General features: G+C 47.3%; 1 protein-coding gene across 1 annotated transcript; it reads right to left on the reverse strand.

Annotated features, from left to right (window-relative positions):
* Positions 1-10,228: 10,228 nt before the first annotated feature.
* On the reverse strand, positions 10,229-10,562 carry LOC119964152 (60S acidic ribosomal protein P1-like). Its single transcript, XM_038793445.1, has one exon. It carries the CDS (start codon positions 10,560-10,562, stop codon positions 10,233-10,235), a length of 330 nt encoding a protein of 109 aa, XP_038649373.1. The 3' UTR covers positions 10,229-10,232.
* Between the last annotated feature and the right edge of the window lie 3,224 nt (positions 10,563-13,786).

A 13,786-nucleotide genomic window follows, 5' to 3' on the forward strand; every position in this document is an offset into this window, starting at 1 on the left:
GCTAGAGGCCAAGTTTATTAACTACTAACAGGTAAAGAGAATGGTAAAACACATGCATCTACATTCCTAAGAATTAGTGTTAAAAAGTGAGTCCAATCATCGGTAATAATTAAATAATAATTATGTGGAACAGTCCTTGAGTTGCAAGGAACAGACAATGATTCATTGTGGCCATTCCGTTTATCTTCAGTAGAGATGGCTTCTGCTGCCGAATAGTTGTTCTTTGGTTCAGGTGGAGATTTCAGTTATTTTCGAAATGTTGGCATGCGCCGAGATCAAAATTCGGACACAACTGCCGGAGCACAAAAAGCCGGGGCTGCTAATGGAATTGGACGGCCAGTTGTTGATTAATTAGCCATAGCTCATGTAGGGTCATAGACATATCCTTCCATTAAAGAGAGGGATTGGTTATATAGCTTGAGTGTCCTTTTCCAAATAAAGCATGGTTCAAAGCAAGGAGGCAGCCTCCATAAACTACCACAGCCGGTACGGGGATTTCACCTATACTGTTGGCATCATTCCGCATCACAGTCTAATCATCTATTCAACAGAGCTAACCAACCCTCACCAGTTCATTCCCAGATGACCAGTTAGGGTGTGAGGAATTCAGTCCTATCCAACATTCAGATGAATCATAATGTTCTTGGAGGGCCAAGTGGAACGTTCCACTCAGCTCTCCAGAAAATGTATCCCTCTTTGTGGGAAGGTGAAAGAGGTCCCTTTCAGGACTCTAGGTTAGAATGTTGCTGAGCTGGAACAACTGGGCTCCAGTTGAACTGTTTGGCATTCTTGTCTTAAAACCAGCGTTAGGATCTTTATTCACAGAATAAAGGCATCTAATGCCTGCCTCACAAAGAGCTCCTGAACACTTGGGGCTGGACCTTGACTGGGCCCAATGGCCCAATTACAGGCTGGAAAGCTGGAGGCAGCAATTGCCACTGGAAGGGTCTATCTGTGCATCTTCCTCATTTTGCCTGATAATAATAATCTTTATTAGTGTCATAAGTAGGCTTACATTACCACTGCAATGAAGTTACTGTGAAATGCCCCAGTCGCCACACTCCGGCACCTGTTTGGGTACACTGAGGGAGAATTCAGAATGTCCAATTCACCTGACAGCACATCTTTCGGGACGTAAGAAGTACCACCAAAAGCCCATGGAGTGTCCACAAGGGATCACCAGGAGGCCATCGCAAGCTGTGGAGGTCCCATCCAAGGCCCTTAATTGGCCAATTAAGTGACACAATTGACATCTGGGCAGGAGGACTGTTCTCCAACTTTCCCATTGCTGGCAGTACATCATTCCCTATTCTCCCTCCTGATTTTTTGGGCCTCTGCACCGCAACCCCAAGAGTTACTGCAATAAACTTAACAATCAGTTACAGACAACTATTGAGAGATAGGCGACACAAACGTATGCCTTCTCCTATTTGCCACGTGGAAGTCTTACTGACAGATAGCCACATGTTCAATTAAGTACTTACTGAATCACTCAAAGTTATTCCATTTGATTCTCCTGCATGACTCCAAGCTTACAGTAGCTTGTCATTTTTATTTTCCACCTTGCTTCCATGTTGAGCTGTCTGTCCTTGGAACTGTGGTCTCCTGCTGAGTTCCAGTGAAGCCAAAGATAAGTCTGAGGAACAGCACCTCCTTTTTGCATCGGGCAATTTACAGCCTTCTGGATACAACACTGAGTTCACCAATTTCAGATCGGAAACTCTGTTCCCCATTTTATTTCCTTTAGCTTAGCAGGTTTCCACTTTAACTCATTTGACTCTTGTTTTTGCTTTCAGGTGGTAGCTGCTCATCATTCTGCCATTCACACCTCCTCCAGACATATCTTTTGTTTCCTTACTTGTTCAATTAGCACTCCATTTGACTCCAGGGCAGTTATTTGAAGAATTTAACATTTCACTCACCATGGAATTATATGTAGCATTGACTATTGTAGCATTGCTAGATGGGCCAACATTTATTGCCTTTCTAATTGCCCTTGGATTGAGTGCTTGCCAGTCCAAAGACATGCAGGTTAGGTGGATTGGCCAGGCTAAATTGCCCTTAGTGTCCAAAGGGGTTGGGTGGTGTTGCTGGGTTACGGGTATGGGGCGGAGGTGTGGGCTTAAGTGAGTATTCTTTCCAAGGGCCGGTGCAGACTCGATGGGCCGAATGGCCTCCTTCTGCACTGTACATTCTATGTCTAGTGCATTTCGAAGGGTATTTAAGAGTCAACCACATTCCCCCCACCCCCTGGCCCTTCCAGTTCATCTTGGCTCCAGTCCACTGCCTAGAGATTTTTGAAAAATTTCAAACGTTAGGACAAACTCAGCCTGCCTCAAAAACCTGATAACAATGATGTTTGCTTTTTACTCTGAGGAGATATTTCAAACTGCCCTGACGCAGGGAAAGGGCAACAGTACAAACATGAAAGAACAGAGAGCCTTGGCTTGAGATCAAGAATCCAGGAATGAACCTGAAATGGGTTATGCTGCTGCCAAACCTAAGAACATTGGATACTGTCCCACGTATAATCAGTATCGTTGAACAATTCACTTTAGTTCCTTTTGGTAAGAGAATCACTACCGCAGTCTTCTTTAGAAAACTTTGCACTCCTTCAATGACATCAGGTACTCTTATGAAAGTTTTAATGCTTAATCAGTGCTTCTCTTGATGTTGTGGAGCTCAATTTGCTGTTTTGCAATCCTACAGAAATTCAATTTTACCCTTTGTATCTCACTATAATATATTTTCAGTTTTCAGTAAACATCTGCAAAATGCTGCAATATCAGTTACTTAACTTGGTGTTTTTAGAAGTGAAAAACCATCTGCATGTATGTTTACGAATTGAAATTTATTTTAGGAAACTCCAATTCTCTTTGTCCAGTTGTCTACAGAGCAGGTCACTGAATGGAACTTTTTACAGAAGCAGTGGGGAATCCTCTGTGTCTACCTTCAATAGGAAACTAATGGTTTCCATGTCTCCAGGTGGTTACCAAAATGAGACTTGAAGAGTCTTAGGAAGAATGAGGGAGGAAGCTCTGAATCGAAAGTCCAGCATCCAATCAATTTTGTATCAATTTTGATCACAAAATGCCTCAAGGGTTGCTGGGTAGCAATGCAATCCGAACAACATCTTGCACCTTTAATGAAATAAAACATCCCGAGACAGGACGATATCAAACTAAATTTAACACCAAGACAACATGTGACAAAAAGCTTTTTTTTATTTGTCCATGGGATAGGTGTGTCACTGGCCAACCCATCATTTATTGTCCTTTCCAATTGCCCTTGAGAGGGTGATCGTGAGTTGCTGCAGTTCATGTGGTGTCGGTATACCAGCTGTGTTGCTCAAGAGAGTATTCCTGGATTTTGACTCAGTGACAATGAAGGAACGGCAATATAGTTCCAATGCAGAATGGTGTGTGACTTGGAGGGAATTTTCAGGTGGTGGTGTTCCTATGCGTCTGCTGCCCTTGTCCATCTAGGTTGTAAAGGTTGCGCATTTGGAAGGTGATTTCGAAGGAGATTTGCCGAGTCGCTGCCATGAATATTGTTGATGTTACACGATGCCATTTCTGTGTATGAATGATGGGAAGAGTGACTCAAAGTGGGTTGATGGGATGCCGATCAAGTGGCAGCTTTGCCTTTGATGGTGTTGAGCTTCTTGAGTGTTTTTGGAGACGCATTCATCCAAGCAAGTGGAGAGTATTCCTGGCTTGTGCCTATTTGTGTCTTATAGTTGGTGGACGGGCATTGGGGAACCAGGAGGTGAATAATTCATCACAGGATTCCCAGCCTCTGACCTGGTCTTGTAGCCACAGAATCTCTATTTATCAAAATTTATATGGTTGGTCTAGTTAACTTTCTAACCAATGGTAATCTGCGTGACGTTGATGATGGAGGATTCAGTGATGTTGAAACCATTGACTATCAAGGGAAATGGCTAGATTATCTCTAGATTATCGCTTGGCACTTTTATTATTTTCTACTCATCAATCTACATTTGAATGTTTTCCAGGTCTTAATTGCAGCATATGGGCACAGACTGCTTCATCAGCTAAAGAGTCATGAATGGTACTAAATAATATGCAATTAGCAGTGAGCGTCCGCACTTTCGACCTTACTCGGGAAGGTAATTGATGAAGCAGCTTAGATGGTTGGATCTAGGTCACTACCCTGGGGGAGTCCTGTAGTGATATCTGGGCCTGAGATCATTTGTCTTCAACAACCACACTCATCTTCCTTTGTAAGTTAAAAGCAAATTACTGCGGATGCTGGAATCTGAAACAAAACCAGAAAATACTGGACAATCTCATCAGGTCTGACAGTATCTGTGGAGAGAAAAGTGAGCTAACATTTTGAGTCTGGATGAATGCCATCAACTATTTCTTAATAACATGCAGAATGAATCGAATTATCTGAAGACTTTCATCTGTGATGCTGGGGATTTCAAGAGGAGTCCAAGATGGATCATCCACTCAGCATTTCTGAATGAATAAATGGGCGTCACGGTGGCACAGTGGTTAGCACTGCTGCCTCACGGTGCCAGGGACCCGGGTACGATTCTGACCTTGGTGGTTGTCTGTGTGGAGTTTCTACATTCTCCCCATGTCGGCGTGGGTTTCCTCTGGGTGCTCTGATTTCCTCCCACAGTCCAAAGAAGTGCAGGTTGGGTGGATTGGCCATGATAAATTGCCCCGTAGTGTCAACAGATTAGATGGGGTTACAGGAATAGGCATGGGTGGAGTGCTCTTTCAGAAGGTCGGTGCAGATTTGATGGGCCAAATGGTCTTCTTCTGCACTATTGGGATTCTATGAATGTGGTTATTATTGCTTCAGTTTTGTTTTTGCACTGAGTTAACATTTAAGAAGCAAACATTTACGGATAAGATAGAGATGGAGAGGTAGAGAGAACAAATTATAAAGTTTAGGACCTGGAACGCTGAAGGCATGGTGGTCAGTGATGGATTGATGAAAATCAGGGATAGACAGAAGGCCAGAAATGGAGGAATTCAAAGATCTCAGAGGACTGCAGGGCTGGAGGAGGTTACACAGATAAGGAGTGTCATAATATACACATCAGTATATGATGGTGCAGGGACACACACTGGCTGACACACTGCAAGACCAATCAACACACAATCAACACAGCAGCCAATCACCAGTTAGGGAACGGTCACTATAAAGCCAGAGGGCACTAGTTTTCCCGCTCATTCGGGATGCAGCCTCTGAGACAGACAGAGCCCGCAGTCAGTAGCACAAACATCCACCATGTGCTCGCAGTATAGGGAGGTCAGGTTAGGCATAGGACTTCAATCAATCTAACATAGTGTCGACCCACAGTGCAAGTATGTTCAACAGCTCTTAAGTAAATAAAATAGTGTTGTACTATTACAAGTGTTGGTAGCCTGTCTATGTTACTGCTAAGATAAACGCAGTCTCCACAGATCCAGAGTACCCAACACATCAAGGAGGAGTTAAGCCATGGAGGGATTTGGAGATAATGGTGAGGTCTACAAAATCAAAAAATGGTGGGTGAAGAGCCAATATCGGCAAGCGAGGACCTCTCAGACAGTTGCTGGGACTCCTTCCCCTTTGTGATGACACTGACAGCACTCTGAAACTAATCCCAGAAACTCCAGTGGATCATCCACTCAGTATTTCTGGCACTAAGCAAACTTTGAATAAGCACCTTCCTGGAGTATCAAGGAAGCAGCAAATCAATTTCTCCACATTATGATGTTCATCGTTAATATCAATGCAGAGATGGAAAATGAAATGATTTCTAAATTTTGTTACCTATGCCAGTATTAAGCATTTGAAAGTGATGGATTGCAACAGCATGATGTTTCATCAAACCACTTCAATAATATCTCTATTGACCAGGAAAAAGCAGGCCTTTGCACATACCATGAGAAAGTTTCACTTCCCCTTCTAGCTGTCGTCCTTCCTTATTTAACAGCTCGATTTGTCTGTCCTGTGGATCCACACCCACTAAAGTTGAAAACGGCTGCCATTATTTCCTTTCCCACAGAGTCATCAGTCTGACAAAGATCCAATCTCAGAGGGGTAAGGATTTTGTTTCAATCGTGCAGTGGACACCTATTTGAAAGCTGGACATTCATTTAAAAAGCACCGGTGAAATATCCACTAGTGAGCTCACAAGTAACCGGGTGAAAGTTTCAAGGCCCTCAATAATTACCTGGCAATTCAATTGCAGAAGAACCACTGCAACAAATAAAAATCCCATGATTATTTCTGTAGAAATTAGTAATGTAGAAAGTCTTGACTAAAATCAAGGAGGTGTTTTCTAATTCTCAATAGTAGACCTAGCCCCAGAATGCCTAGTCACTTTACTAGATTTCAATCTGAATCAGGAGCATCGCCAATTGGCTGCATTTGAAGTCATTGGCAATTTGTCATTTTTTCTAAATGTTTTTATTCTGTTGTTGGTGTAAAACAAATATAAATATGAACAAACAGTGGAAGTTAAGCAAGAGAATATAAGAAGTAAAACCTACACTATTTACACATAGATCTGCTTCAACTATTTACATAAATAGATCGGTTTCCCCCTTTTTTTTCTTCCTTACAATGTTTTCCGTGGTGTTTGTGGTCCGCTACGTTTCGCTTCCCACCGGTTTTCCCTTTGCTTTTCTTCCCTTTTGTTCAGGTTGTTGTTGTGCTTGCCCCCCCCCCCCTCCCCCCCCCCCCCATGTCTCCTGCTTCTCTGGTTGGACTTGGTTGAGTTCCATGTTCCCCTGACATGCCCCCCCCCCCTCCTGCTCTTTTCCTTATTGTGTCGTGGCTTTTCCTTCCTCACCTTTGGCTTCCTCGTTGTTGGCTGTAAACAGGTGCTGGAATGACCGAGTGAATGGCTCCCACAATTTGTGGAAGCCTTCTTCCGACCCCCGGATGGCAAATTTAATTTTCTCCATTTGGAGAAATTCCGACAGGTCGGACAGCCAGCCTGCAGCTTTGGGTGGTGCTGCTGACTGCCAGCCGAGCAGGATTCTCCGGCGGGTAATTAGGGAGGCTAAGCAAGGTTGTTGGCCCTCCTCTCCATGAATACATCTGGCTTCTCTAATACCCCAAAGACTGCCACTCTTGCAGCTCCATCCTCATCCCCACCACTTTGGACATTGCCTCGAAAAAGGCTGCCCAGTACCCAGCAAGTCTGGGGCAAGACCAGAACATGTGGGCATGGTTGGCTGGGCCGTCTTGGCACCATTTGCATTTATCCTCCATCTCCGGAAAGAAACTGCTCATTTGGGTTCTGGTTAAGTGGGCTCTGAGTAACACTTTTAGCTGCATTAGGTGCATGTGTAGACCCCGTGCAGTGCTTCGCTCCAGAGTCCCCACCCTATTTCAAACCCTAAGTCCTCCTCCCACATCTCCCTTGTCTCGTCCAGTTGGGTATTGGCCCCCCCTTAGCAGTTGCCTGTATATGTCACCATAGTTCCCTTTCCCTAAGATGTCTGCGTCCAGCAGGTCCTCTTGCAGTGATCGTCATGGTGGTTGTGAGTACATCCTGGTTTCCCATCATAGGAAGGTTTTGATTTGTAGGTACTTAAAGTCATTTCCCCCCATCAGCTGGAATCTTTCCGGCAGCTCTTTGAGCGTTGTAAACGTATTGTTGGTGTAAAAACCGCTAACTGTAACCTTCTCCCGTCCTATCTCCACCTCCTGAAGGTGGCGTACACAGACGCCGGCGTGAACCTGTGGTAGTTATAGATGGGGGCTTTATCGGACATTTTGGTTAACCCGAAATGTTGTCGCAGTTGGCTCCATGACCGGAGTGTTGCTATCACCTTGTTCAGTATTTATTAGGTGGGGATGAGAGTGCCGCTGTGGCTAAGGCCCGGAGGGAGGCCGCTCTGCAGGAGCCCTCCTCCATAAGCACCCACTCAGCTTCTGGCTCCTTTATCCAGCCCTTTGCTTTCTCTGTGGTCACTGCCCAGTGGTAATATTGCACGTTTGGGAGGGCTAGGCCATCCATAGACCTTTTTCTCAGTAGTACTTTCTTTGGGATCCTTGCATTCTTTCGCCCCCATACAACCGCCATAATCAGTTTGTCCAGTGAATTGAAAAAGGCCTTGGGGATGTAGATTAGGATGCATCAAAACAGGAAGAGGAACCAGGGCAGTACGTTCATTTTGATCGTCTGCACCCTCCCCGCCAGGGAGAATGGGACTGTGCTCCATCTCTGCAGGTCCTTCTTAACTTCCTCCATCAAGCTGTTCAGGTTCCATTTGTGGATCCCTGTCCAGACATGGGCGATTTGGATCCCCAGGTTGTAGAATTTGTGCCGGGCTTGTTTAAATGGCAGCCTCTCCGGCTCTGCCCCTCGCCCTTGCGGGTTCACCGGGAAAATCTCGCTTCTGCTCAAGTTAGGTTTGTAGCCCGAGAAGGTTCCAAAATTTTCAATACGCCATGATTCCTTCCATGCTGCTTTGCAGGTCCATGATGTATAAGAGCAGGTCATCTGCCGAGAGTGAGATTCTGTGCTCTCCGACTGTGCTCTGGATCCTTTTCCAATTCTTTGCTGCCCTAAGCGAGATCGCTCATGGTTCAATTGCTGTGGTGAACAGTAGCGGGGATAATGGGCATTCCTGCCTGTGCCTTATGCAGCTGGAAGTACTTAGAGCTGGTGGTATTTGTCCACATGCTCGCCGTGAGAGCGTTGTACAGACGTTTCACCCAGGAGGTGAACCCTGTTCCACGCCGGAACAGCTCCGGTACCTCTATGAGGTACTTTTATTCGACTTTATCTCAGGCTTTTTCAGGTGCTCTCTCCGTGGATGGGGTCATGAGCACGTTCAGCAGGTGCCTGATGTTTGATAAGAGCAAATTACTGCGGATGCTGGAATCAGAAACAAAAGGGACAATGCTGGAAAATCTCAGCAGGTCTGGCAGCATCTGTAGGGAGAGAAAAGAGCTACCGTTTTGAGTCCGATGACTCTTTGTCAAAAGCTGTCCCCCATGCCTGGCGGAGTTGGTGAATTGCTTTCCTCATAGAGTGCAGGTCAGAGTACATCTGTAACTTTTTTTCTCTCCGCCAGGAGCTCTATGGTCAGGGCCTCGGAGTGTTGCCCATCTACTTCCAATATGGAGTCGACTAGCTGTTGCCTAAATACCCTCTCTACCCTGTCTCTTTGTGCTTTATAAGCGATAACTTCACCCCTGATCACAGCTTCAGCGTCTCCCAGAACGTGGAGGGTGAGACTTCCCCATTCCAGTTATGAGTAATATACTCGCCTATGGCCTGTGGTATCTTCTCACAAAAAGCTTTGTCGGCCAGAGGGCCATGTCTAACCTCCAAAGGGGGCGTTGGGCCTGGCGCGTCTCCAACCTCACATCCATATAATAGTGAGCGTGATCGGAGATTACGATTGTAATCTCTGCCCTTACTAGCCCTGGAAGCACGGATTTCCCCACTACAAAGAAGTCTATCTGTACTTGGGAGAAAAAGGAGATCTCCTTCTCCCCTGTGTGAGTGAATCACCATGGGTCCACCGGCCTCCATGAATAGGCTGGGTTCGTTCACCATGTTGGAGATCTTTCCCGTTTTGGGGTTCGACCTGTCTGTTCGTGGGTCCTGTACACAGTTCAAGACCCCCCCATGATCAGTTGATACGTGTCTATGTCAGAGATTCATGTCATGGTCTTCTTTATAAACTCTGTGTCATACCATATGGGAGCATACACGTTCACCAGGACTACTGGTGGCCCCCCTTGGGCACCGCTGAGTATGATGCATCGTCCCCCTAGGTCCGTAACTGTCTTTGTTGCCGTGAACATCATCTACTTATTTATCAGTATGGCTACCCCTGGCCCTCGTGCCGGAGCACAGTGTTTTTCAAACTTCTTTTCCGGGGACCCATTTTTATCAACTGGCCAATCTTTTGGACCCACGCTGGCCGACCTTCGACACCCAAGGCCGGCCGACCTTCGTGACCCACGGTGGCCGACCTTCGCAGCCCACCATTTTCTCTACCTTGTTTTCTGCTGACAAAATGGAGGATTTGCAATCGCGCCCAAAGCACGCAATGGCGATGTTCGGGAGCTGTGCCCTCTGCCTCCCTCAGGCAGGAAGATTACATAGAAACTTTTTTTAAATCTTCTGCGTCTCCGATAGCGCAAATCCGCGGTCTTCACCCGCAGACGCCGGCTTTTATTTCCAATGTTTATTTATTTTTTGTAAATTGTAACAATGTTGTTACACGGCACGTTTAATCAAAGAGACCAAAGCCCATGTCATCGTCAGACTCTTCAGATTCTTCCTGTTTCTTCTCTTCCTTTTGCTCTTCAGCAGCAACAGGGTTAGTGGTGGAAACAACTGCTGCAGCAGCTGGGGCACTGCTACCAGCGCCAACGTTGCAGATCAGACTATTGACGTCAATATTAGCCAATGCCTTGGCAAACAGACGAGGCCAGAAAGGCTCAATGGTCACACCAGCTGTTTTAATCAGGGCATTGAGTTTGTCTTCGGTGACAGTGACCTCGTCGTCATGCAGGATGAGCGCTCTGTAGATAAAGGCGAGCTCCGAGGTGGAGGCCATGGCGCTGGATCTCTGTGGGTGGGTCCGATGGTGCTAGTCGCCAGGGGAAACTCGGCTTAGCTTTGTTCAGAAGAACCGAGCACATCCGAACCGGGCAGAGCGAGCAGCACCCGGCTTTTAATTATGCCGCTGCGAGCGGCCTTTTTACCATATAAAAAAAATGCGGTTGCACTGCACCTATGTGCCCGGTCATCGGTGCGCATACGCAGAGTTTTACGCATGTGGACCGATGAGTGGGCACTCATGCGCAGTGGTGTGCAATTTTTTAATATGGTAAAAAGGCCGCTCGCAGCCGGCATAGTTAAAAGCCGGCTGTTGCGCGCGAATTTGCGCAATCGGGAGCGTGGTGACGGACGGATCTGCAACCCTCTCGACACACACCCACGACCCACCTGCGTGTCTCGCCCCCGACTTTGAAGATCACTGCCCGAGCAGGAATAGTAGGTCGTCCCACCCACCCTTTCTTACCCGCAGTCGGTCCTTCTCCCTCAGATGCGTCTCTTGGAGGAAGACTATGTCGGCTTTCATGCTTTTCAAGTGGGCATCCGGACTGGCTGTTGTTTGGAATCTTTCCTTCTTTCTTCAATTTCTAGTGGTGTGGGGATGAATTGCATCGTTTGCAGGTGTTTTTCCAGCCAAAAGTGACTATTCTACAGGTTCTCGGGAGGAGAGCCACCTGATGTGTAACTTCTCAGCACATTCCCGTCATCGGAAGTCTAAATTGTTTTGTCGTTTTTTCTTAAAGAAATAATAAAAAGCATTTCAAATGCACTCTACACATGAATTCAGATATTAGGTGAAAATAGTACGAAAATTGAACTGCTACAGAAATTGGATTGGATTCTTGTCTGTGCACCACTGGTAGCGGAGTTGAAATGAAAATGAAATGAAAATCACTTATTGTCACGAGTAGGCTTCAATGAAGTTACTGTGAAAAGCCCCTAGTCGCCACATTCCGGCACCTGTCCGGGGAGGCTGGTACGGGAATTGAACCGGGCTGCTGGCCTGCCTTGGTCTGCTTTAAAAGCCAGCGATTTAGCCCAGTCAGCTAAACAAGCGCCAAACAAGTTCCCAATGTGGCGGAAAATCCAGTGTCGCTGAAAGAATCCGGATGCCAATCCATTTCTGATGGTCCAGTCCGCCAGTTGAGGTTGGTGCCCTGCGCTAGCAGGAGGGTGGAAATAGATCAAATTGACCCATTTGCATCCAATTAATGGGCTAGCACCAGATTCTCCATGCCTCTGTGATTCTCCGGTCCTCTGGGCCAGGAATGAAATGGCCGTGGATTAGTGCAGGAATTTTCCAGCGTGGTCCTGGAACAGTGGACCTCGCGGTGGGCCAAGTGGGCAACTCTTTAAGGGAGTTGCCCTAAAAGTCCATCGGTGGACCCCCTCCCCCCCCGCAATGCAAATGCAGACCATCCCACACACACCAGATCTCCCACCTGATCCACCCACGAAACCCCCCAATAGACGCACACCAGAGACCCTCCATAACAAAGATGTCCTACCAGAGACCCCCCCCATTGCAGAGAACCCAAACAGAAACACCTCCATCACAGGTCTCCCCACCAGAGTCCCCCCCATAACAAAGCCCCCCACCAGAGACTCCCCAAAACAGAGACCTCTGTCTAGAAGCCAGAGAGCAGTCCAGATAGACAGTGAAAAAAAATCACTGTTTTAAAACTCACCCATGCCCGATATCTGCTGCCTCAGAGAGAGAAAACTGCAGCTGTAAATTCCTTTTTTTTTTAAAATAATTTTTATTGGAATTTTTTACAGAAAATATAACAACAAACAATGAAATGCATCAAAATAACCCCATAATAGCTGTAACACCCCCAGACCGTATCAACGCATGTATCACATTCCCCCCCACCCCCCAACCCCAATGAACAACAAGAGAACTTAAAAATAAATTAAAATTAAATAAACAAACATAGTCATCGTTCCCCCCCCCGCCCTTTTTCCTCCCCCTTCCCCCCCCCTCCCCCCCGGGTTGCTGCTGCTGCTGTCCCAGAACCCTATCGTTGAGCCAGAAAGTCGAGGAAAGGTTGCCACCGCCTAAAGAACCCTTGTACCGATCCTCTCAGGGCGAATTTGACTCTCTCTAGCTTGATAAAACCCGCCATGTCATTAATCCAGGTCTCCACGCTTGGGGGCCTCGCATCCTTCCATTGTAGCAAGATCCTTCGCCGGGCTACTAGGGACGCAAAGGCCAGCACACCGGCCTCTTTCGCCTCCTGCACTCCCGGCTCCACCCTAACCCCAAAAATTGCAAGTCCCCATCCTGGCTTGACCCTGGATCCCACCACCCTTGACACCATCCTCGCCACCCCCTTCCAGAACTCCTCCAGTGCCGGGCATGCCCAGAACATATGGGCATGGTTCGTTGGACTCCCCGACCATCTGACACACCTGTCTTCACCCCCAAAGAACCTACTCATCCTAGACCCGGGCATGTGGGCCCGGTGCAGCACCTTGAATTGGATGAGGCTAAGCCGCGCACATGAGGAGGAAGAGTTAACCCTCTCCAGGGCATCAGCCCATGTCCCGTCTTCGATCTTTTCCCCCAGTTCCCCCTCACACTTAGCTTTCAGCTCCTCTACTGACGCCTCCTCCACCTCCTGCATAACCTTGTAGATATCAGATATCTTCCCCTCTCCGACCCAGACCCCCATAGAACATAGAACATAGAACAGAACAGCACAGAACAGGCCCTTCGGCCCTCGATGTTGTGCCGAGCCATGATCACCCTACTCAAACCCACATATCCACCCTATACCCGTAACCCAATAACCCCTCCCCTTACCCTTACTTTTTAGGACACTACGGGCAATTTAGCATGGCCAATCCACCTAAGCCGCACATCTTTGGACTGTGGGAGGAAACCGGAGCACCCAGAGGAAACCCACGTACACACGGGGAGGATGTGCAGACTCCGCACAGACAGTGACCCAGCCGGGAATCGAAACTGGGACCCTGGAGCTGTGAAGCATTTATGCTAACCACCATGCTACCGTGCTGCCCCCAAAAGCACCCTGTCACTCACCCCCCTCGCGGGAAGCGAAGGGAATCCTTCCACCTGCCGTCCAGCAAACGCCTTTACCTGCAGATACCTGAACATGTTTCCCGGGGGGAGCCCAAATTTCTCCTCCAACTCCCCCAGGCTCGCAAACCTCCCATCAATAAACAGGTCCCTCAGCTGTCTGATGCCCGCTCTGT

The sequence above is a fragment of the Scyliorhinus canicula genome, chromosome 4, assembly GCF_902713615.1.
Source record: "Scyliorhinus canicula chromosome 4, sScyCan1.1, whole genome shotgun sequence".
In the NCBI taxonomy this organism is placed as follows: Eukaryota; Metazoa; Chordata; class Chondrichthyes; order Carcharhiniformes; family Scyliorhinidae; genus Scyliorhinus; species Scyliorhinus canicula.

What these genes read in the sequence shown, in the direction of transcription:
- LOC119964152 (XM_038793445.1), bottom strand. Translation starts at nt 10,562, where the DNA reads ATGGCCTCCACCTCGGAGCTCGCCTTTATCTACAGAGCGCTCATCCTG.